The sequence below is a fragment of the Cydia strobilella genome, chromosome 6 (genome assembly GCF_947568885.1).
Source record: "Cydia strobilella chromosome 6, ilCydStro3.1, whole genome shotgun sequence".
Taxonomy (NCBI): domain Eukaryota; kingdom Metazoa; phylum Arthropoda; class Insecta; order Lepidoptera; family Tortricidae; genus Cydia; species Cydia strobilella.
Window position 1 is genome coordinate 3,965,243 of NC_086046.1, and position 21,807 is coordinate 3,987,049.

Genomic DNA, 21,807 nt, shown 5'->3' on the forward strand with positions numbered 1-21,807 from the left:
TACCGCGAACACCCAAGTTCGCAAATAGCGGGCATCTTTCTCTGTAACTTACTTAATTTGGAGTAAAAGAGAATATCCGTAATTTGCGAACTTCGGCGTTCGCGGTAGGCCTGTACAGTGCACCCAAAGTATCGTAAAATGTGAACTTGTATATACTAAGTCTATGGAATAGTCGTATTAAAAAAATTGGAAAAAATCTTTGTTGCCTACCGTACATATGTTTTTTTTAAACATCACCTCCAAGTTTGGGCTAAGACAAACTTATTCAGCCAAATTGAGTGGAATAAATAGAGCGTTTTTAACATTGCCTCAAATAATTTCACTGACATTTAAAGCGTTTTGATATTGCATTTTATTATTCCTTATTACACGCTACCTAATTAGTTAAATTTAAAATCATAAAAAACAATATAAACATATTTAAATATTTACTTTCGTTCTATTAATTTATAGAGGAAAATAAAAAGACGTTTCCTGCGAGCATATTTACTTAGAAAATATATGTTTAAGATATTAGTACACCACAAATGTCTTTGCAATAAACAAACGCTTACTAATCAGCAGTAATTTAGAATGGGAGGATTTCTTTTTTGTTTTTGCGCTAGTAATTAACTGCACTGATTATTTATCATGTGCATGTAGGAATCAGTGCGTAACGATGGCGACGGCAAACGACGAGGAGATCCTCGAGGGTTTCCTTTGTCCAATTTGCAAGGCTGACTTGAAAACCGCTTCACAACTCACGAATCACTTTGAGAGTTTGCACCAAGAAGAACAGGATGTTTTGAGGTCTCTAAAGGAGATTTTTGGGAAAGCGAAGAAGATAATACTTAATAATGACGATGCTGACATTCAGGAGACGTTTGATCGTGCGTTAAAGTTTAATTACCAGGACTATTATGAATCGAATGAGGAGCAGACAGTGGGGGTGTCTCGGAGCTCGACTGACTACTTCAAAGGTGTTAGGTCTGCAAGGTTGGAGAGATACGCGACTGAGACAAACAAGTTGTTGATTAGGCTAGACAAATTGGTGGGCAACATGCCCACTGAACCCAACCAGAGGAGACAACATGAACAAGAGGTCAGTTTAATTGCATAAATCAGAATTCAACTTTTAGATTTAAAAAGTGAGCTTAGAGTGCTTACTCCATACATCAGTTTCCTTACTTAAAATCTTAAAATAGAATAACAAGTTGTATGGAAGGTATGGTAAAACATATTATTAATAAGTTTAATACTCATTTAAAAGTTAGTACTTATTAAATTTGATTACGAAATAAATTTTAGCAAAACTTGCATATAACTGTTGAAGTTGTTATTTTGCCTTTTAACCAGACTCAGTTATATGTGAACATACTTAATTACTTTTTGTAACAACATTCTTGAAAAATATCTTATTCACTAAACTTTACGGAAATATCCATAAATTTAAGTAAATTTCTTGTAGTTTTCAATTTACCTTATACCAGTATGAGAACCAGTAAATAAAAATGACCTTGCATGTCCTATACCTAGTGCTTATAATACAATTTTAATAACAGGTAGTCCCATGGTTAGATGGTTCATCGGTAAAGCTGTGCCCAAACTGTGCTAAGGCCTTCAACCTGACACGACGCAAGCACCACTGCCGGCTCTGCGGCTCCATTCTGTGTCATGACTGTTCCACATTCCTAGATATTAATGTAGCTAGTAAGTATTATTGTTAATCTCAGACCCTGCTAGCTTTGCACTAACTTGGCAGTAAAAATCCATACATATCTCTAACAGCTTTATACTGGACACATCACTTGGTTAAACACATTATGGTCCGACTATGATAGGTTTTCGCGGGCTTGGTTTCCGCAACTCGACGTCATATATTACGCCTATTTTGCGTGGTCCGACTATGATTTTATGTGAATATTCCACATTCATATACATTTTTTAGGGTTTCGTACCCAAAGGGTATAAACGGGACCCTATTACTAAGACTGCTGTCCATCTGACCGTCTGTCTGTCACCAGGCTGTATCTCACGAACCGTGATAGCTAGACAGTTGAAATTTTCACACATGATGATTTCTGTTGCCGCTATAACAACAAATACTAAAAAGTACGGAACCCTCGGTGCGCGAGTCCGACTCGCACTTGGCCGGTTTTTTATTATTGCTTCTGCAGTAACCAGTGATTTACTTTAATATTAAATAGATCACAGATTTCAATTAACCCTGGGCTAATTTCTTTTACAGTTTTGTTAGTTTTTATTTTTGCTACAAAATTATGTTAAAATATTATTATGACTTAAAAAATAATAATCACTTAGTAGCAAGGTAAACATATCAATGCACATACCATACCACCATAAACATTTTTTTAATTCTATTTAGCGATAAAAGAAAAGGAAAATACATCAATTAATAGTTATCCTACAGAAACTGAATAATAATCATCAGTAGTTGTGAAAAATATAACCACGATAAAAAAATGATTTATGGCCCAACTAATGAACTATGTTTTCACCTCTAAGTACTCTTTATTCCAGGATCAATAATAGACCCATCAGTGCCCCTGGTGCCCTCAGACCACGAGGTGACAGAGAAGACAGGTCTCCGTCTCTGCGAACACTGCTACAATCTCATAGAGCTCCGGAAACAAGTACAAGAGAGTCGTAATGCTAAGACAGCACTCGTACAGGCGTATGAGCAGATGAGAGGGTTGATGGATCAGGCAAAGCCGGCTGTTGCTATGTATGAAAAGGTAGGTTGGGTGACAGTGTAAAAGGTTAGTGTAATCTAACCTGCAGGCGATTATGGTGCAAGTAAAAGATCTTGATGTATGTGAAATAGGGATTTAATATCCGAAACTGATACAAGGGTTAAATTCGCGTTTATGTATGTAAGACGCGTGCGGCGCTGTGGCGGCCGCTGGAGCTAATGGCTTGTGGTGGGGTCCGTCCCCCGCGCGCCCGCGCCCCGCGCGGTAACTTGTTGTCGTAGACATGCTGGGGGGCCGTTGGAGGAAGCTGAGGTGTCGGTAGCATTGGCTGGCGCTGAAGCTTCTTCCAACATCTCATCATTGTCATCAGGGAGGGGGCACACCTTATTCAGTGCCCGTCGTTCGATCCCTCTGATCGTTCTAAAATCGCCTACCCTGGCGATTCCGTCCTTGCCATAGTATAGTCGATGGACACGTGCAAGTTTCCATCTCATGGGAGGTAGGTTATCCTCTTTAAACACTACCATAGCGCCTTCCTTAAGATCTCTGTAGGGATGTCTCCATTTTGTTCGTTTTTGTAGCTCGGAGAGGTACTCATTTTTCCACCTCTTGGCAAAACTGTCACGCAGCGACTCGAGCAGCTGATAGCGCGTCTTTATGCCCTTTCCGGATGCAGCAGGAGGGGACGCCAGCGAAGTCAGGGGACGCCCGATGAGGAAGTGCCCTGGTGAGAGGGGAGAAAGGTCGCTGGGGTTACATGTAAGAGGGGTAAGGGGTCGGGAGTTAAGAACTGCTTCAACTTCCGTGCAAAGGGTACTTAACTCCAGAAACGTTAAGCTAGAGTTACCTATTGATCTTTTTAAATGATATTTTAAGCATTTAACATTGGCCTCCCATAGCCCGCCGAATGTGGGGGAATAAGGGGGATTAAATATGAACTGAATGCGCTCTTCGGCTGTGTAATTATATATGGACCTCATGCCTGCTTGTAATGCTCGTCTCAGTTCATTGTTTGCACCAACAAAATTAGTACCGTTATCGCAATAAATTTTACTCGGTCTTCCTCTACGCGAAATGAATCTGCGAAGGCAGGCAATGAATGCTTTAGCACTAAGGTCACTAACGGTTTCTAAGTGGACTGCCTTAGTCCAAAAACAAATAAATATACAAATGTACCATTTGCTAATTCGATTTCCGCGTCCTATTTTGCTTGAAATTGGAAATGGACCACAGAAATCTGTTCCCGTTATAGCAAAGGGGTAGCTAGGAGTAATTCGACTAGCTGGTAGGTGGCCCATCAGCGGCTCCATGGCTTTGGCCCTAAGACGAGTGCATATTACGCAGCAGTGATATATGCTTCGTGCCAACGTTCTACCTCCCAGGGGCCAAAACTGGTCTTTGAAGCTTGCCAGGAGTAGCTGAGGGCCAGCGTGCAGTAAGCGTAGATGCTCGGCTCGCATCAACAATTTTGTTAAATAATGTTTAGCGTGTAGTAACACTGGATGCTTTTTATCATAACTATATTCGCTATTATTAAGCCGACCACCTACTCTCAGCACGCCGACGTCATCAAGAAAAGGAGACAGCTGTAACATATGGGATGAGGTAAGTTTTTTATTATTTTTTATTAGTTTAAGTTCATCTTTAAATGACTCTGACTGGGCTAGTTTTATAAGGTAAGTTAAGGCTGAACTAAGTTCATTTTCTTTAAGGGGTCCTACTGATCGATTATGTTTTTCTTTGATTTTACAATTACTTATAAATCTGTGTACATATGCAATTATTCTTTTTAAGTGTAATGAACTTGAATAACTTTTTATGTCAATTAAGTTATTAGTTTCATTGTTTTGATTTATGTTTGATTGTAAGACTTTTATTTCAGGTAAAGCGGTCTCGGTGGTGGGGTCCTTAAATATTTCAGGGCAGTTGCTACGGAATTTATGCACTGGAAAGCATGCCGAATTAAGTGTGCCTACTACTCCGTTGAGTACGTGGCACAAAGTTTCTTTACTGTCTGCACCTGTTAAGACATCATCCATATAGCAATCACTTTTTATGACTTCAGATACTAAAGGATCCGGGCATTCTAATGCGAGCTGTAAAAGGCACCGTGTGCTTAAGAACGGTGCCGAGGCCGTGCCGTATGAGACAGTATTTAATTGAAGCACTTCTAAAGGCTTTGTGTCATCTTCGCGCCATAATATTAACTGTAAGTTTCGTTGCGAATCATGAATTAGGATTTGGCGATAACATTTTTCTATATCTCCCGTAAAAACATACTTATGTTGACGGAACCTGATCAAAATATTAAAAAGATCGTCTTGCACCACAGGGCCTACATATTGTATGTCGTTTAGGCTCTTTAAAGAGGCGCTTTTCATACTTCCATCGAAAACTACTCTCAATTTGGTACTTTCACTATTTTCTCTTATAACGCAGAAATGTGCTAGGTAATAGCCGAACTTCGGCCTATCGATTCGTGTGAGATGACCTAAAGACTCGTATTCATGTATAAAATCACTATATTGTTTTTTTTAAATTAGGATTTTTATTTAATTTTTTCTCTAAGGTATAAAATCGCTTGGCAGCACCTCGGTAAGAGTCGCCTAATGACTTTTCAGGGGTCTCTTTCAGTGGCATCTGAACTGAAAACCTGCCATCTGGTAAACGGTAAGTATGAGCTTTAAAGTGCTCTTCACAATACTCCTCGTCAGCTGACAAAGGAGCCTTGGCTTCTGGAAGTTCTTCAAGGTTCCAGAACCTGGTTAACTTTTCACTGATTTCTTTTGTGAAAAAACAATGAAGTTTTTGTGACGTTATAGAATTAGGAAAATTAGCTGGACTTAAAGGACCTGCTACGATCCAGCCGAATTCTGTACTTACAAGGAGGGGCATATTTTTTCCCAGACTTATTTTCTCTAAACATAATAGTTCGTAAAATATTTCGGCACCTATCAATATATCAATATCAGAAACTTTATGGAATTCAGGATCAGCGAGCTGAATATGTTTAGGTATGTTTAGTTGACTAAGGTCTACGGGCAAGTTAGGCAACTGATCTGTAATTTCATCAAGGACTCCGCAGTGTAGGGTCACTTGGAACTGATTGGACAGGGAGCTGACAGTCACGTCGCATTGATCGGATACTGAGAGTTTAATGTTTTTAATGCCCGATATTTCTAAAGAATCGGGTTCAGGATTCCCTAATCCAAGTTTATTTTTTAGGTCTTCAGTAATAAAGCAAGTTTGGCTGCCTGCATCAAGGACAGCGCGTGCTACATAAGCTACATTTGTATTGGGGTTGGATACCTTAACTAAAGCGGTACCAAGCATAATCTGCTTACCTGATCGGACTGTTAAAGCCCTAGGCGGTTGGTTGACTACTTCAAGGTCATTTGATGTTCCAACCGTGGGTGTCGTCGCAGGCAAGGGTTTAGTTACGTTATTTTCTTTATGCAATAATGTATTATGCTTCTTATGACATAACCTACATCCTCCTAATCTACAATTACGTGTTTCATGTCCGCGTCGTAAACAGTTGGTGCAAAGATTTAACTTTAAGGCTTCGCTCCACTTGTTTTCGAGCGGTAAAGATTTGAATGATTCGCAGTCTATGATTCTATGACCTTGACTACACATTGGACACGATAAACCTACCGGTTTAGAAGCACTAGACGTGAGGAAACTTTTTGAAAATTTGCTATGTGTGAATGAGCCTTTATGTTCATTTTGTGTAAATGAGCCCTTATGTTCATTTTTTGGTTGACTATCTTTAGGAATATGAGAGACGCTTTTTTCATGTCTATTAGCTAATGTTGTTTCTAAAATGTCCGCTCGATTGCGAAGAAACTCGATAAATTCGTCCAAGAGTGGCAAGTCGGAGAGATTATTTCTATGCTCCTCCCACTTACCACTGGTGGTCGAGTCCAGTTTACTGGACACCATAAATATAATGAGCGTATCCCATTTGTCAACCGGCTGTCCAAGCGTGGTCAGTGCCCTCAAGTTTTTGGTCACAAGGTCAATTAAGTATCTTAAAGATTTATGTGATTCTCTGGTTAAAGGTTCTATTTTAAAGAGAGCCTTCAAGTGATTATTAATAAGAATTTTCTTATTATTGTACCTCTGACATAACAAATCCCATGCGACCTTGTAATTTTGTGACGAAAATTCAATAGACTTGATTACAAGTGCCGCGCTCCCTTGTAGGGACGATCTTAAATAGTGGAATTTGTTTATGTCTGGGATAGTGTCATTATTATGTATTAATGACTCGAACGTGTCGTGGAATTCCAACCACAAAAAATAATTGCCGTCAAATATCGGTAATTTGATAACGGGTAATTTTACGTTTACGTTATCCTGACGTGAGCAACTACTGTGCGAACTTTGTTTATCCTCATTATTTATGGGTCGCAATTTTAATAATGTTTGAGCACTGGCAATACCACTGTAAAACCGTCTTTCAGTTTTCTCTCTTTCTCGAATTTGTTCATCCGGGTCAGGAGAATATAGTTCTATTTGACTTTGACATTTTTCAAAATCACAGAATAAAGCTTCCATTTTTACACTTCGCAAATTCAATTCATTAAATCGCGCTTCGGAAATCTGGTCAGGTTGTATCCGTTTCAACTCTTCAATAAATTGTTCAAAATGTGTCAATCTACCTCTAATTGAACCGCGCTGTTTAATTAAATCTTTAAGCTTTAATTCATTTTCTAGCGGATTTATGTCTACGCCGCCGTGAGGAGAAGTGGGTGTAGACATTGTGTAAATTTATATTAATATTTTTTATATGTGAGGTACTAAAGTTGAAATGGATAAATAATGACCCAACACAAAAAACGGTAAATAAACAAGATCTAGCGAAGGGCAATCAATAAACAAGATAAGAAAACTGTGCATCAAACCAGGCAGGAGTTCCAGGTGCGCGGAGACGCCGCGCGAAACTAGGTCAAGTCTCGCTCGAACAGCTGACGCGAAGTAGGTCGGCACTGCGGAGAGTAGGCAGTAGGCACAGCCGACGCGAGCGCAGTCAGTCCGATGTATTTATCCTGGAAATGTCGGCCCGAAACGAAATGAGCAATGATGCAAGTATATAAGGTATATAATGGTTTGGACCTTTGAGGAATAAACACTAATAATGTGAGAAAACAATTATTTACTTGTAACCACTTAATTTTGCTAATTTAAAGTTACTTAAACTAATTGCTTTTATGAAGTAGCTCAGCGAAATAATATTTAAGGAATGCTTTGTATAAAGAAAGCGTGAACAAGGGCGTGTTCGGTGCACAAGCACTTATTATTAAGTATTTTACGTAAACAACAACTTAAGATAAATTATAATTTTAAGCAGTGCAAATTCAAGATGCAATGCAATTAGCACCTTATGACTTATATTAAGGTTGATTAGCTCTAGCAGGCCAACGAATAAAATGCTTTTAATTTTAAATGTTTTACTTTTATAGTGATTTTAATGCTGTATTTATTGCTGTATTATGTATAGGCGCGTAGCAACATAGGCGAAGAATGCACTCAAGATAAGAAATATGATTACGGAATCCTAAAATTTTAATAAAAGTCGTATTTATATTTTTTGGAATAAAGTACACTAAGCACAAAAATCAAAACTAGGGTAGGTAAAAGGGTAAAGGATAAGAATTGGGCACTCCCCTGGAAGTAGTTCGCCGTGGAGACCCGCGTCGCCGGCGTGGCATCCAGTCCAAAGGTCGCGCTCGGTAGTTTCTTTGTTCTCGCTTCTCGAACGTTCTGGCTTCCCTGTTGCTAAGCCGCGTACGCGCAGATGTCTTGAGGTAACTAGTCCTGTCACGGTCGCCAAAAACTTGCAGGCGATTATGGTGCAAGTAAAAGATCTTGATGTATGTGAAATAGGGATTTAATATCCGAAACTGATACAAGGGTTAAATTCGCGTTTATGTATGTAAGACGCGTGCGGCGCTGTGGCGGCCGCTGGAGCTAATGGCTTGTGGTGGGGTCCGTCCCCCGCGCGCCCGCGCCCCGCGCGGTAACTTGTTGTCGTAGACAAACCAGTTAAAACAGCTACAAATTCATAAAATTTTAAACGTTTTAAATTATGTTATGATGTCATCCCAGTTATTTTTAAAAGTGTACGGTTGCGAATTGCGCCTACAATTGCTCAAAGGTTAACTGGAAGAGATCCCTTAAGGGATAAGTTCGCCTTTGTACAAATGATGCGTTTTTCTCGTGTTTTATGTTTATTTTTGTACAATAAAGAGTTTTACTACTACTACTAATATCTTGCACAATTAATATTTTTTTAGCATATTCTTACACAGATTGACTTAAGTCCCACGGTAAGCACAAGGAGGCTTGTGTTATGGGTACTAACTTAGTGATGTGCCGCCGTGAAATTACGCACTTACCGTAATTCTCATTAGTGAAAATTACCGTAAATTACCGAGAATTTACGGTAACTTACCCATGAAGTATATTAAATTAAGATTGAATTTTACTTACAAGTTTTGTAATTTTAAAATATTTAAATGTTTTTAACGTTATTATTATTAAGTGTAGTAATGTTATCTGACACGTGGTTGATTGGTATAATCTATAGTCTTATTTCTCCTTATCTTAGTCCCAGCTCTATCTGGGCTTTCTTGTACGGCGGAGCCAAAGCGCTTTATCCTGGGGTATAGGGGTAAGGTTCTGAGCTTTCAGTGCTTTCACCTGTCCTCCCTCTTGACATTGAACGACCATGTGTCGGGAGGCCTTCGTCTTTCCAGGAATGTATTGAGACTTGTGAGGATATTGTATTGTAGCACGGGTTAGTCCTCTGCCACCCCAACTCCTCAAGAGGAAGGGCGACCTGCTGGATCCTGGAAGAGCGACTTCGTGAGTCTTTCATTGGTGCCAGGTGTCGTGGTTTGTACGTTCCAGCAGCAGTGAGCGTACATTGTTAAAAGGCATCGTGAGAATCGATTCCTGGCCAATCGCCTCCGCACCTGATCCTTGCCTGGAAAGCTCGCCCGCACCGTCGGTACCCCAGGATCCACTGTGTCCCTCGATCCATTGAAGGGTGAGCTTCTTATTATGACATACAGGTATGCCATATAGAGGTCTCCATTAGTCGTTCATGGCATTCATGTATGAGTTTTAATGTAATATAGGGCTTAGGGCCATTAAGAGTGCTCTTCTGTCGGATAGTATGTGGATGGTGGATCTACCTTCCATGCAGGGATGGTAGCAGCCACATTGCTGATGCCGTGATGCCCAAGCACTCAGCTTGGAATACTAAGTTATGAGCTCCTAGCGGAGTGGTAATGAACGTGCAGGTCTTCTGAGAAGGTCCAGAGCCTGACCAGGTCTGTTTTGGACCTATCAGTGAAGATTCTGAGCTCACGGGTATTAAGTCCTCCGTGATTGTCCTCATATAATTGTATTTTGTACATTTTGTCGAAGGTATAATTTGTTTATGAATCCGATCCGTGCCTGCTCTGAGCATTGGAAAGTCATCGTAAACCTTTTCCAGGCATATAGTGTGCCGAGCTCCCAGGTTAGACCATATGTTGAGGTCGTTGAGGTTTTGCAACCTTGCCGCTGAGGGGGTGGCCTCTTGCTGTATGTGTAGGTGAAGCGGTGGAAGGTTTAGCATGACCTTCATGGCTTCCGTCTGTGCGGACCTCGTGTTTATAGGGATGTTTAAGACGGATTTAACTGGCAAACTATCATCTCGTTTCATTACGTGGCCGGACCATCTAAGCCCTCTGAAAGATCCTCCCATATGCTCATTGCGCTATCGAGATGAGTATCAGGACATACGAGTAGAAAAGTCGAGCGCTGTGAATGCAGGATCTTGAGGGCCATCAGGAACCATTTTAATCCGTTAGTACTCAAACTGTACAAAAAATGCAGTTTCCACGTGTTATTTTTAACCTGCAGTAAATGATACATTACAAACCCGATCAGCGCTTACCTGTTTACAATATAATAGCCTAACTTAAAATAAACAAGAGTTGCAAAGTAATAAAATATCTTAAAACATACTTAAGCCAACCCATTAATGGCTTAGTAAGCCATTGCAAATCCAACTTTACCTTAAACATCAATGCTTGCTTACATATGACTTATTGAAATATTGATGTTTTTTTTTTAAATTATACATTATTATTATTATTTCTCTTTATTAATCTTTTTTCTTAAGTTAGGATTTTTATAATATGTATATAAAAGTAAAATATAAAACACTAACAAAACAATACAAAATACATATAAACACATTATAAAAAACCTAACCTAGGGTGCCGCCAGCAGCGAGGCAGGGCCCAAGCTGCCGGTGGTCAGGGCCGCAGAGAGAGGAACCGGCGGACTATCCGCGCCGTGTCCAAGATCACCGCCTTCTGCATCTGACCCTTGATCCAACCACCCAGCGAGAGTCTCTCTAGGTGTTGGTCGAGACTCTTCGCAATGAGACCGTTCGCTGACACGACTATAGGAACAATGATCGTCGAGTCAACATTCCACATGGCGGTTATCTCGTGAGCCAAGTCTAGGTACTTGCTGGACTTGTCCTTCTCGGCCTTCACGAGATTCTCATCATGGGGGATGGTGACGTCGACGAGTACTGCCCGGCGCTGCGTTCGATCTATCAGCACGATGTCAGGCTTATTGGCTACAATAGTCCTGTCAGTGATGATAGACCGATCCCAATAGAGCGTGGCACGACCATTCTCGAGAACTGGCACAGGCAAATACTTGTAGTACGGTACTTCGCGGTCCACAAGGCCATATAGAAGAGCAAGCTGCTGGTGAATAATCCTGGCTACGAGATTATGTCTGTGCAAGTACTCGCCGTTAGCAAGATGAGAACAACCGGAAATGATATGCCTGAGTGACTCTCCGGGACGGCGGCATGCCCGACAAATGTCGACCGTACCGTCCTTCAGGATATATTTCCGATAGTTGTTCGTCATCATAACTTCGTCCGCAATTGCACAGGCAAAACCCTCGGTTTCTCCGAAGAGGTCCCCGAATCGTAACCAGTTCACCGACGCGAGCAGGTCTACATCGGGTCCCGTGAGGGCCTTGTAGAACCGCCCGTGTAGCTGCTTATCCTTCCATACCGCCTTGCGGTCCGCAGTACTTTGTACCACAGGTTTGTGCCAGTTCTCGTTTGCCAAGGAGAGCGGCGTGAGTTTCCTGTCTACTGCCACCACGTCACAATGTATCCCACACTCGTTGTTAAGGAAATAATTCCTGAGATTGCACACCTCGCGGTTGTGGAGATCTTTGGCGTTTAGGAAGCCTCGGCCTCCACACTTCCGTGGGATGTACAATCTCATAACTGACGAGCGTGGGTGTAACATACGGTGTGTGGTGAGCAGTAGCCGGACCCTCCGATCCAGGGCATCCAGCTCGGTCTGAGTCCACCTTAGTATGCCAAAGGAGTATATGAGTAGGGGCATTACCCAGGCGTTGAAGGCGCGCACTTTGTTGCCTCCTGACAAAAGACTGTTAAGGACTTTTGTGAGCCGACTGAAAAAGCGCTCCTTCACCGTCCGTCTAATACCCTCATCCTCAATACCTAACGACTGTGACATACCAAGGTATTTATAGGTTTCTGATTCAGAGATAGATCTGAAAGACATAGTCTCAGAAAGTTGTAAATTTATTGAACTTACAACCTTCCCCCGCTGTACATGCATAACCGCACACTTATCGACACCAAACTCCATTCTGATGGCGGTACTGAAAACTTCTGTGGTTTTCAGTAGCACCATCAAGTCTTGGTTATTTGGCGCAAATAGTTTGAGGTCATCCATGTACAGAAGGTGAGAAATGACTTCACCCTCTCTCCGAAGCCGGCAACCTAACCCTGAATCCTTCAGCAGGGTGCTGAGGGGATTCAGAGCTAGGCAGAACCACAGGGGACTCAGACTGTCACCCTGAAATATTCCTCGCTCGATCCTTATAAAGTCCTGCAGGCCAGGGCGGTCATCTCCACCTCCTGGTTGACGAAGGACTGTGATCCACTGCCTCATACATGCACTTAGGAAGGATATTAAAGCTGCATCAAGTTTATACAGCTCCAATACCCTTCTCAGCCATGAGTGAGGCACCGAATCATAGGCCTTCTTATAGTCAATCCAGGCGGCCGAGAGGGCCCCCCCGTTCCGACGAACTTGTTGGCATATGGTCATGTCTATGAGGAGGAGCTCTTTAGTACCACGGGACCCAACCCTACATCCATTTTGAGCGGAGGCCAAAATATTGTTTGCGACAATATGCGCGTTGATTTTTGCTCTCAAAATGGATGTAAGGAGCTTGTAGAGTGTAGGCAAGCATGTGATGGGTCTGTAGTTCTTCGCTTCCGTGGTACTACCGGACTTGTAGAGCAGGAAGGTGACACCAGTTGTTAAGGAAGGTGGGAGAGAACCAAGCTCGAGGGCTTGTTGAAATTGTGCTGCCAAGCAGGAGTGCGAGCATCGGAACCATTTTAGCCAGAAGTTGTGCAATCCATCCGGCCCAGGACTTTTCCAGTTCTGGGCCGTGTGGATGGCACAACTTATGTCATCGGGGCTGATGGTGACTGCCCCCATAGGTTCGATGGACTCGCACTCATGCTCAACAACACTCATCCAACTCCCCTCTGTGTGTCCGACAGGCACCGACCAGATGCTACGCCAGAAGTCAGTCATGACAGTAGCATCCGGCGTCTGCGTGTCGGACGCGCGAAGGTTGGTTTCCTCCCACCTTCGGTACACCTTCCTTTGGTCACTCTGGAAAAGACGATTCTGTTGGAATCGATCCACACGCTCTCTGTAGCGGCGAATACGGTTTGCCCATGCATAGACTTTCTGCTTTAGAAAGTCGACGCGCTCTGTAACATTGGCCATGTAGTCGCGGGGCCTGATATCCGTCCCCGCGAACGCCTGGTTCACAAAGCGCATTACTCGGGGGCGATTATTGCCCCCCCTAAAGCAGATCAGCTTTGCAATGAGAGTCCTAAACGAGCTGATACGTCGCTCGATCCGCGCTTGCCATGCAGGGACACCTCCGGCGGTCCTAGGTGCACGTTCAGCGTCCGGAAACTTGACTCGAGCAACACGGCACGCCGCGATGGCACCGCAGTACATGATCGAGTGCGTATCTTCTAAATCTTTACTAGTCCGCAAATATGGCTCTAGCAAAGCGTTTAGGGCTCCCATTATCGCTAGATTGCGTCTATTCATAGGCAAACGTGGTAATCGTGGCCTAGTGTCGGGTGCGGAGCGATACTGTGTAATTGCCTCTTCCAGAGTCCTCCTCAGTTGCTCATTGGCTGTGCTACTCACACTCTGCGCAAACTCCTCCTCGTCGGCACTGAGATCCACCCGCGGCGCCCCTGGTGCCTGGTCGGGTGCCGGCACCGGATCCGGCAACGTGGCGGGCGGGTCCCGCGCCGAGGTGGAGGCCGCGCGAGCAGAGAGAGCCTCCAGGCGAAGCCGATCAAGTGTCGAGTCATCCAACCGCTTTAGCCGCTGAATGACACGCACCTGATCCGATAGTCGTTGCGCAGTGACGTCGATGGTCGGTTCAAGGGCCTGAAACAGAGGATGCATCCGGACACGATACGCGGATAGATTAGTTCCCCCCTCTGTAGCCCCATAGTAGGCGCGCATGACGTTCTCATTCATGGATTGAGACCATCGCATGCGACGCACTACACCACCGGCAGCGGGAGCCGTGGGCGGGGCAGGATGTCCCGCAGGCCCCAAGCGTGCCGGCAGCGGTGGCCGCCCTCGTCGCGCAGGTGGTCGTGGCGGCGGCGGCGGCGGCGGCCCGCACTCGTCGCTCGACTCGCTGGTGTCTTATAATTATTATTATTATTAATACTTATTATTATTATTATTGTATTATTTTAAAACACTCATAGTGATAAAGAATAAATTTATTCATTATGAGATGCATTTTATACAATTAGGCTGGCTGAAATAATAAAGAACTCACTTTATTTTTCGTTACGCAAGCACCTAATTTCATTAAAAACACTTAAATCGCACATCGAATGAAACTTATTAAAATAATTTAATATTATTGTGCATTTCATCTCTAACATCTAATTATATCATTGATTAAAGTTAAAATTTCTCTTAGAAAAATTACCCGAGAACATTCGCGGGGAAGATTCCCCGTAATTTACGGCGGTAATTTACGGTAATTTTGGTAATAAACTAGTTCCTGTAGACAGATTTTTTTGCAAATTTCAGTACAGATTGTATTACCTAAATAAAAAACAATTCTGTAAAAAAAAGTTTAAAAAAATTAAAACTTAGACAACTTTCTCGATAATTACCCGTACGGAGAACGTTACCGCGTAATTTACCCGACGATTCTCTTTGTTCTCGTAATTTACGGTAACGGCACATCACTAGTACTAAGACAATGATATATATCATATATAAATACATAGAAAATACCCATGACTTAGGAACAAATATCCGTGCTCATCACACAAATAAATGCCCGTACCGGGACTCGAACCCAGGACCATCGGCTCCACAGTACTGTACCATACTATTGTACATTTCTTTTGTGTTGCATTGTCTTTACTAATACATGCTGAAGAAAGAAAAGTACAAAAAGTTAATTCAACCTTTAATTTCAGATGTGTCAAAGCCTCTTCGACGGCGAGAGCACGTACAACTTGTCCGACGTGAACGCCATGCGCGGGCGCATCGGCAAACTCGCAGAAGGCGTCGACGCGCTCAGCAAACACATCGCTGCCTTCCCGGCTGAACCGGGCACCAGACAAGCTAAATTATATGCTGCTATACGGCAGGCCGCTACTAGTTACATCAAGGTAACTTTAGCATATTTTAAATTTGACATCCAGCATCAGACTTGGAAAGGCTGGGTGCCATCTTAATTTTTTGCATTTTAAGTAAATTTCTGTTAAAAACGAATTCAGCTTTAGTTACACCGAGAAATTATCTAGCATATTTTGAGTCCGGCATCAGAACTGGAAAAAGTGGATGCCGTTTTGAACTTTTGCGTTTTTGATCTGATTGTGTTGTAAACGAATTAAGCTACGCTCTATACGGCAAGCTGCTACTACTTACATCAAGTTAAATTAAACACAGCTTATTTATGATTCGGTTTAAGTCTGAAAAACTGTTAGCATTCTTGATAAAAATCTATATCTGTGGCTCCAAGAGATCCATAAAAAACACTAGTAACAATTGTAAAAATAATAATTGAGAAATGCCTTATTAAACACCAACCAAAATTACTGCCCCAAACATTTTTTATTAACCAAGCAAACTAAATTTCAGGAGGAACTTCTATCACTGCGAAAGCTGCCAACCGAGGCTCAAATCGAAGAGGTCCGCCGACAGCGGTACGAGCGCGCCGAGCGACAGATACAAAAGGAACGCGAGAGAATGGAGCAAGAGGGAGCCTTAGCCACGGCGGCCGGACCTAGCCAGCCTGATGTACAGCATCATGATGAGAATAACCCCATTTTGGAGCAGATGAATATTATTAGAGGCTATATTAAAGAGGCCAGGAGAGAGTTGAGGTTTGAAGAGGTGAGTATGGTTTTTATTGAGATTTTTAGTAGGATATTCCGTGGAAACAGAAGGGGGTTTTAGTTCTAGCTAACACTGCAGGGTCTAGCCAACATACATGATGATGAGAAATGCCCGATTTTCATTTTGATTGCCAAAAAAGTAACTGTATACTGTTTTAGGTATTTGTGACTTTGTAGAAGTCTTTCTATCAGTTACTACAAGTAAGGACAATATTTTATCTTTGTTTGACAGGTGGCAATGTTAGAAGCGAATCTGAAGGAACTGAAGAAAGAATATCAACTGCAAATGCTCTCTAACCGGACCTAGTCACCAGGCTTAGTTCAATTATTTATTGTATGTATTAACGCCTGTTTTGTTTACGAAATTATTTATATTGTCATAAATTTATACTGTGTTAATATTTATACCTAATTCGTATTTCTTAGGTAAGGTTAAGAATAATAAATCTTATATTATGAAAGTGAAAATTATTTTATTATAAGTATAATGAGTAATGAAGTTAATTAATATATTTAAAAATAGATAACATGATTACATCTAAAATAAGAAAAGAAAAATTGTTAAATGAAGATCAGTCTTTTAGGTATAGGTATTGGATTTTTCTTATATTTTATCACATATAGTTTAAAAATAAAACAAATGAAAAGGTTTTATACATAGTAGGAGAGAAGAGGAGTTTGTTGAAGACCATAGTAAACAGAAGAGAAAAAATGCTTGGAAACCTGATACGACACGATGAATTTATTAAAAATATCATTGAAGGGAGAGTTGAGGCAAGGAGACGGAGGGGGAGACCAAGGAGAACGTTCATAGATTAAGTAAAGGAAAAACTCGACGTCGTGTTGTATCAGGCTGTCAAGGAGAAGGCAGAGGACCGACATACATGGAAATCGCTCCACCGACAAGAGTCTAACTCTTAAATATATGATGATGAGTTTAAAGAGTGTCTTGCAATAACTGAGGGGCAGAGCACTAAGTCGATGTACTTTGCAATGAAGTTGGCGTGTGACACACGGAATGTACTTTAACCTTTTTCCAGGCCGTACCAATAACACGGTTTTCCCAAAGAATTCAAATATATTCCAATTAATTCAGCTTTGAAGATTCATTTGAAGGTATCACATTTCCCAAAAGTCCAATATAACTTGTACCTTAATTTGGATTAGGTACTAAGGTTGAAATTCTATTGGCGCGTATGGGGTCGATCCTAGAAAAGGGTTCAAATATCGCGCTAATTAGGTTAAGGGCGTCTCTTATGATAAGACGCCATCTTCTCAAGCTGCTTCAGCAGGTTCGGCCTCGTGCACAACGCTTTCTTGATGGCTTCGTCCAGCATCTTGCGCTGGTCGAACGGCGGAATCGGCGTGTCTTCCAGATGGAACGTATGAATCTTCCCTACACTGTCCGACACAAACACACTATCCCCGCCTGCACCGAACTTTATAGATGTCAGAATACCCTGTTCTGTCAAAGTGTACTCCGCGCAAGGAATATGAGTCTTCCTCCTCAAATCCCAAATAGATAATATATTAGTGCTGACGGTAAGAACTATAGTCGCGTTAACAGGACAGAAAGCAGCGTCATACACTGCCCCTTTGCAACTTAACGTCATTATAACATCATCGATCCCTTCCACCCACAATCTTATAGCCCCATCAGCACCACAAGTCATCATCAAATTCTTCATGAAAGGCGAACAATGTAAAGCGTAAACAGGGCCCGCGTGAGCTCGGAACACGTCCATGTGCTGGTTTAGATAATTCTTCGAGCATTGGTGTATGCAACCTTCGTCGGTACCTACGTAATAAATGTGACTGATGCTTGGATGCCACATGATGCAATGCCCTGCTGGATGTCTATTTATTGGTACATCCACCTTTAGACACGCTTTTGTAATTTGAAGCCCTTTCAAACTGCCTTCAACGGTGGATAAATGCATCATAGGCGTGCAGATAAAATCGTGCGTTTTCGTACTTGTGAATCGATTCACTCTGCCGTCTTGGCACGTGGTTAAAACGTATTCACTGTCTGTGTCCACCGCGCGCCAGGTTACCGTCCAGATTGGCTCGAAGCAAGGGTTGGTGTCACGGGTACTTTGAGCTATAATCTTCTTGGCATATGAAGTGACGTCCAGTATTAAAACGTCCCCGTTTGCAAAGCCACACGCGAGCCAGTTCGGATTTTTCGCGGAAAATGCAATGGAAGTTAGCGGTTCAACGAAGCGGTAAAACCGCTCCGGCTTGATGGGGTTCTTCGTGCACCAGATAGCGACTAGCCCATCGAAGTGCTTCGCACAACCAATGTCACCGTAAGCCACGGCCAATATATTTTCATTGCTAGGATTGAAAGCCATCATCACGACGGGATGGTCATCAGTCGCATTGCACTCAAACGTCCATAGACGTTTGATAGTGTAAATGTACACCAAGTCGAGCGAGAGCGGGTTCATAGGGACGAGACCTCTGAACTTCTTTTGTGCATCGGAATAAGCTTTAGCCGCTAGAACACGCTCAGTTAACATTACTGCATCGTAGAAATTATGAGTCTGTCCTATCTCTTGGAAACTTTTGCCTCGCAGGTGGTCTGAGCCGGTGTCGACTATTTTCTTCTTACGCAGCAGCTTCGCGTCCGCGGACTGATACAGCACCATCTCGTCAGGTTCCTCTTTAGCGCGGGCTCGCTTCAGCTTCTCATAGGTGTCATGCATGTCCCACAAGGACGCGAAAGACGCGGCATTTTTTTTCTGCGGTCGTACCGCTAGTGTATGCCGAGACTGGATTACCACTGGCTCAGTCTGGGTCTCTTCCACCACCATCTTTCGATTCCTGCCCTTCCCAACAGTAATATAGTTATAGAATTCATTTGCTTCTTCAACTGCATTTCCTTCCGGCGTTCCCTTATCAAAGGAAAACGAAGGTAGCTCGAACAGGAATTCTGTTTCAGTTTCTTTGAAAACTACCATAATATTTGGTGGATAAGACATGACGGGGTACTTTTTAGGCAAATAGAACGCGGAGGGAGCCTTGTCTAGGTCGACGTCGTCGGGAGCGCAGCCCTCCTCTGTGTTGAGCGTGTGATCGATTTTTATGTCGTCAAGGGAGATTGTGGTGGCGAATACTTTCGGGCCGCCGTCCCCCGTGTCTGATTTAGTCTTGTCTATTTTGGCAATCGCGACGGTAGAGCGGACGCGAACTTCAAACGCAGCGTGTGAAAAGGTGTCCATCATGGTAGGAAAGCTGCTGTCGACTATGTCATCAGGAGTAAAGTCGATGTCGTCCACAAAAACGCGGGTGTTAAGCCGCTTGTCCATGAAAGAGAACGCAGTTTTGCCAACTTTAGCGGTGGCGGCTTCATCGGTATCTTGACTATGGTGGGACTCGTTTGCTGCAGTGTCGAATGTTATAGTTGCAGTTGCACTCATTTTGACAAGCTTTGTAAGAAATTAATTAAGCGTAATTTGCACTTATTTGAAGAAAAAATCACTTTAGTATTAAACAAATGTTTGACATAGACTTATTATTGACATTGTCAAAATGTATATGCAGCAAAAAAAGTTAGATCATGAATCCTTGATACAACTCAGTTACAAGAGGTTAGATCGTAAACTATCTTTTCCTGACCTCCAAAAAGATCTTGTGCCCGTGGATGTTTTTTTTTAACTTTTTAAAATTAATTCTTTTCTCACTAGGGTGTAAATTTCAAAATTTAATTCGATAGCGTGACGTGTGTTCGCATTTGCGTTTATGTCTATTTTTGTATGAGATTTTAAACAACGCCAGCGCGCCAAGCGGGACGTTTTAGAAACTCAAAATCTCATACAAAATTACACTTAACGCAAACACGTACGTCACGTCATGCTATCGAATGAAATTTACACTAGGGGTAGATACCTACTGACTTAAATTTGGCAAACGAGGCACCAAACACCTTGTTTTCACGTAACGTTCTAAACACTTAGTGCCCCCTATTTTATTTTGAGCAGTATATATATATTATACTACTGACGATAAAAAAAATTACAACATAAAATGTTATAAAAGTAGGTAGGTAATACATAATATTGTGTTGCAGAAAGTTTTTTTACATATTTTTGTATTGCATAATGTTACTTGGCAGAATAACCTTTCGCATACTGCTTTTCGCATAATATTACTTTGCAGAATTTCTTTTTGCATGATATTATTTAGCAGAAAACCCTAACCTAACCCACTTAGAAAATTCTGCCATTGTTCAAAAGCGATTGAAGTTTTGTCGTGGGCAGATTACTGTGGTTCTAAAAGTTTTGATTCGCCTACATACGGGGTAAGCTGTGCTGTGGTGTATAAGGTGTAATGTCTACGACCTAAGCCGCGGAGCGCGGAGCATATCGCACGCCGCGCTCCGCCGAGCGCGCTTCCGGCCACGCATGGCTTCTCGGCTGTCTTACTTGGTAATTGTCTCTGGATGATTTACACGCCAGCGGGTGATTTAATTATGGGGTTAATCCTTTATTCATAGGCGCCGACGTTCACTGATGACTACTAAAAAATCTCAGAAGTCTCAGAAACTTTTAGTCTAATGATACTTTCGCATAAATATACTTGCCTTAATAGTCATTTCGCATAATATTCATTTGGCAGAATTTTCTGAGAGGGTTAGGTTAGGGTTTTCTGCCAAATAATAAATCTGCAAAAAGAAATTCTGCAAAGTAATATTATGCGAAAAGCAGTATGCGAAAGGTAAATCTGATGCGAAACGACATTTCTGCCAAGTAACATTATGCAATATAAAAATATGTCAAAAAACTTTCTGCAACACAATAGCGAACCAACCCAGGTAGCAAAGTGACGTCAGCGACGTCATAGTGACGTAATTATGGGGTCATAATGACGTCGCTGACGTCATAATGACGTATAAATGCTGTTAGGGAAGAAAACAAATGCCTACATGTTCATTGCTCCTAGCCTGATTGAATTTCAGATATAGTAATGCTACCAAGTATTGTCTCTAAAAACTGAAAAGTCATAAAACAGCAATAAACCATTACCATGTAATTACACCTCCACCACGCCTATCATGCGCACGCAATCATCGTAACTCGCGTAAATAGGCCAAGAGCTAGCTCTAGCCCCGAAAAATGAGCATCCTAGAAACCAACAAAATTAATTTACGGTACAATTTGTCACGTCGACTCTTAAGTCTCGGTCCCGATGTCCTTTTAAAAGGACAAAATACACCTTGGGCTTGAATTGGGCTCTGAGCTTCTTTTTACCTCGATAATACCAAAAAAAGCTTTATTATTTTAGCAGTCCGTTTATGTGTGTAAGTTTTGTTTGTGTCATGTGTGTGTAAGTTTGTTTCGTATATGTTCAACCATAGCGTCAAAACTACTGAGTCAATTTTTATGAATGCTTGTGTGAATCGATTAGTTTTTGGGTTTTATGTTTGTAAAGGGTTAGAAACGTCGGGAATGTCGGGATGTAGTATAAATTCAATATACGCGATATAACCCGTTTTCATAGTTTTATTTCATTAGTTTTTATGGCTCTCGAGGGGCGTTCCACAAAAAGGTTTACTTGGTCGGG

At 42.0% G+C, this 21,807-nt stretch overlaps 2 protein-coding genes across 2 annotated transcripts; one reads left to right on the forward strand and one right to left on the reverse strand.

Annotated features, from left to right (window-relative positions):
- The first annotated feature begins 555 nt into the window (after positions 1 to 555).
- On the forward strand, positions 556 to 16,710 carry LOC134741978 (rabenosyn-5). The gene is made up of 6 exons (XM_063674883.1): positions 556 to 1,081; positions 1,542 to 1,689; positions 2,521 to 2,735; positions 15,319 to 15,513; positions 15,986 to 16,240; positions 16,475 to 16,710. The coding sequence occupies exons 1-6, from the start codon at positions 659 to 661 to the stop codon at positions 16,547 to 16,549; spliced, it is 1,311 nt and encodes a 436-aa protein (XP_063530953.1). The 5' UTR covers positions 556 to 658; the 3' UTR covers positions 16,550 to 16,710.
- A 757-nt stretch (positions 16,711 to 17,467) lies between these two features.
- On the reverse strand, positions 17,468 to 19,745 carry LOC134741991 (dynein axonemal intermediate chain 4). Its single transcript, XM_063674909.1, has one exon. It carries the CDS (start codon positions 19,662 to 19,664, stop codon positions 17,484 to 17,486), a length of 2,181 nt encoding a protein of 726 aa, XP_063530979.1. The 5' UTR covers positions 19,665 to 19,745; the 3' UTR covers positions 17,468 to 17,483.
- Between the last annotated feature and the right edge of the window lie 2,062 nt (positions 19,746 to 21,807).

Bases quoted from the DNA above. Each gene is read 5' to 3' on its own strand.
- LOC134741978 (XM_063674883.1), top strand. From the start codon at position 659: ATGGCGACGGCAAACGACGAGGAGATCCTCGAGGGTTTCCTTTGTCCA. The intron at 1,082-1,541 runs GTCAGTTTAATT...TTTTAATAACAG, and splicing joins GGAGACAACATGAACAAGAG to GTAGTCCCATGGTTAGATGG. The intron at 15,514-15,985 runs GTAACTTTAGCA...ACTAAATTTCAG, and splicing joins CCGCTACTAGTTACATCAAG to GAGGAACTTCTATCACTGCG.
- LOC134741991 (XM_063674909.1), bottom strand. From the start codon at position 19,664: ATGAGTGCAACTGCAACTATAACATTCGACACTGCAGCAAACGAGTCC.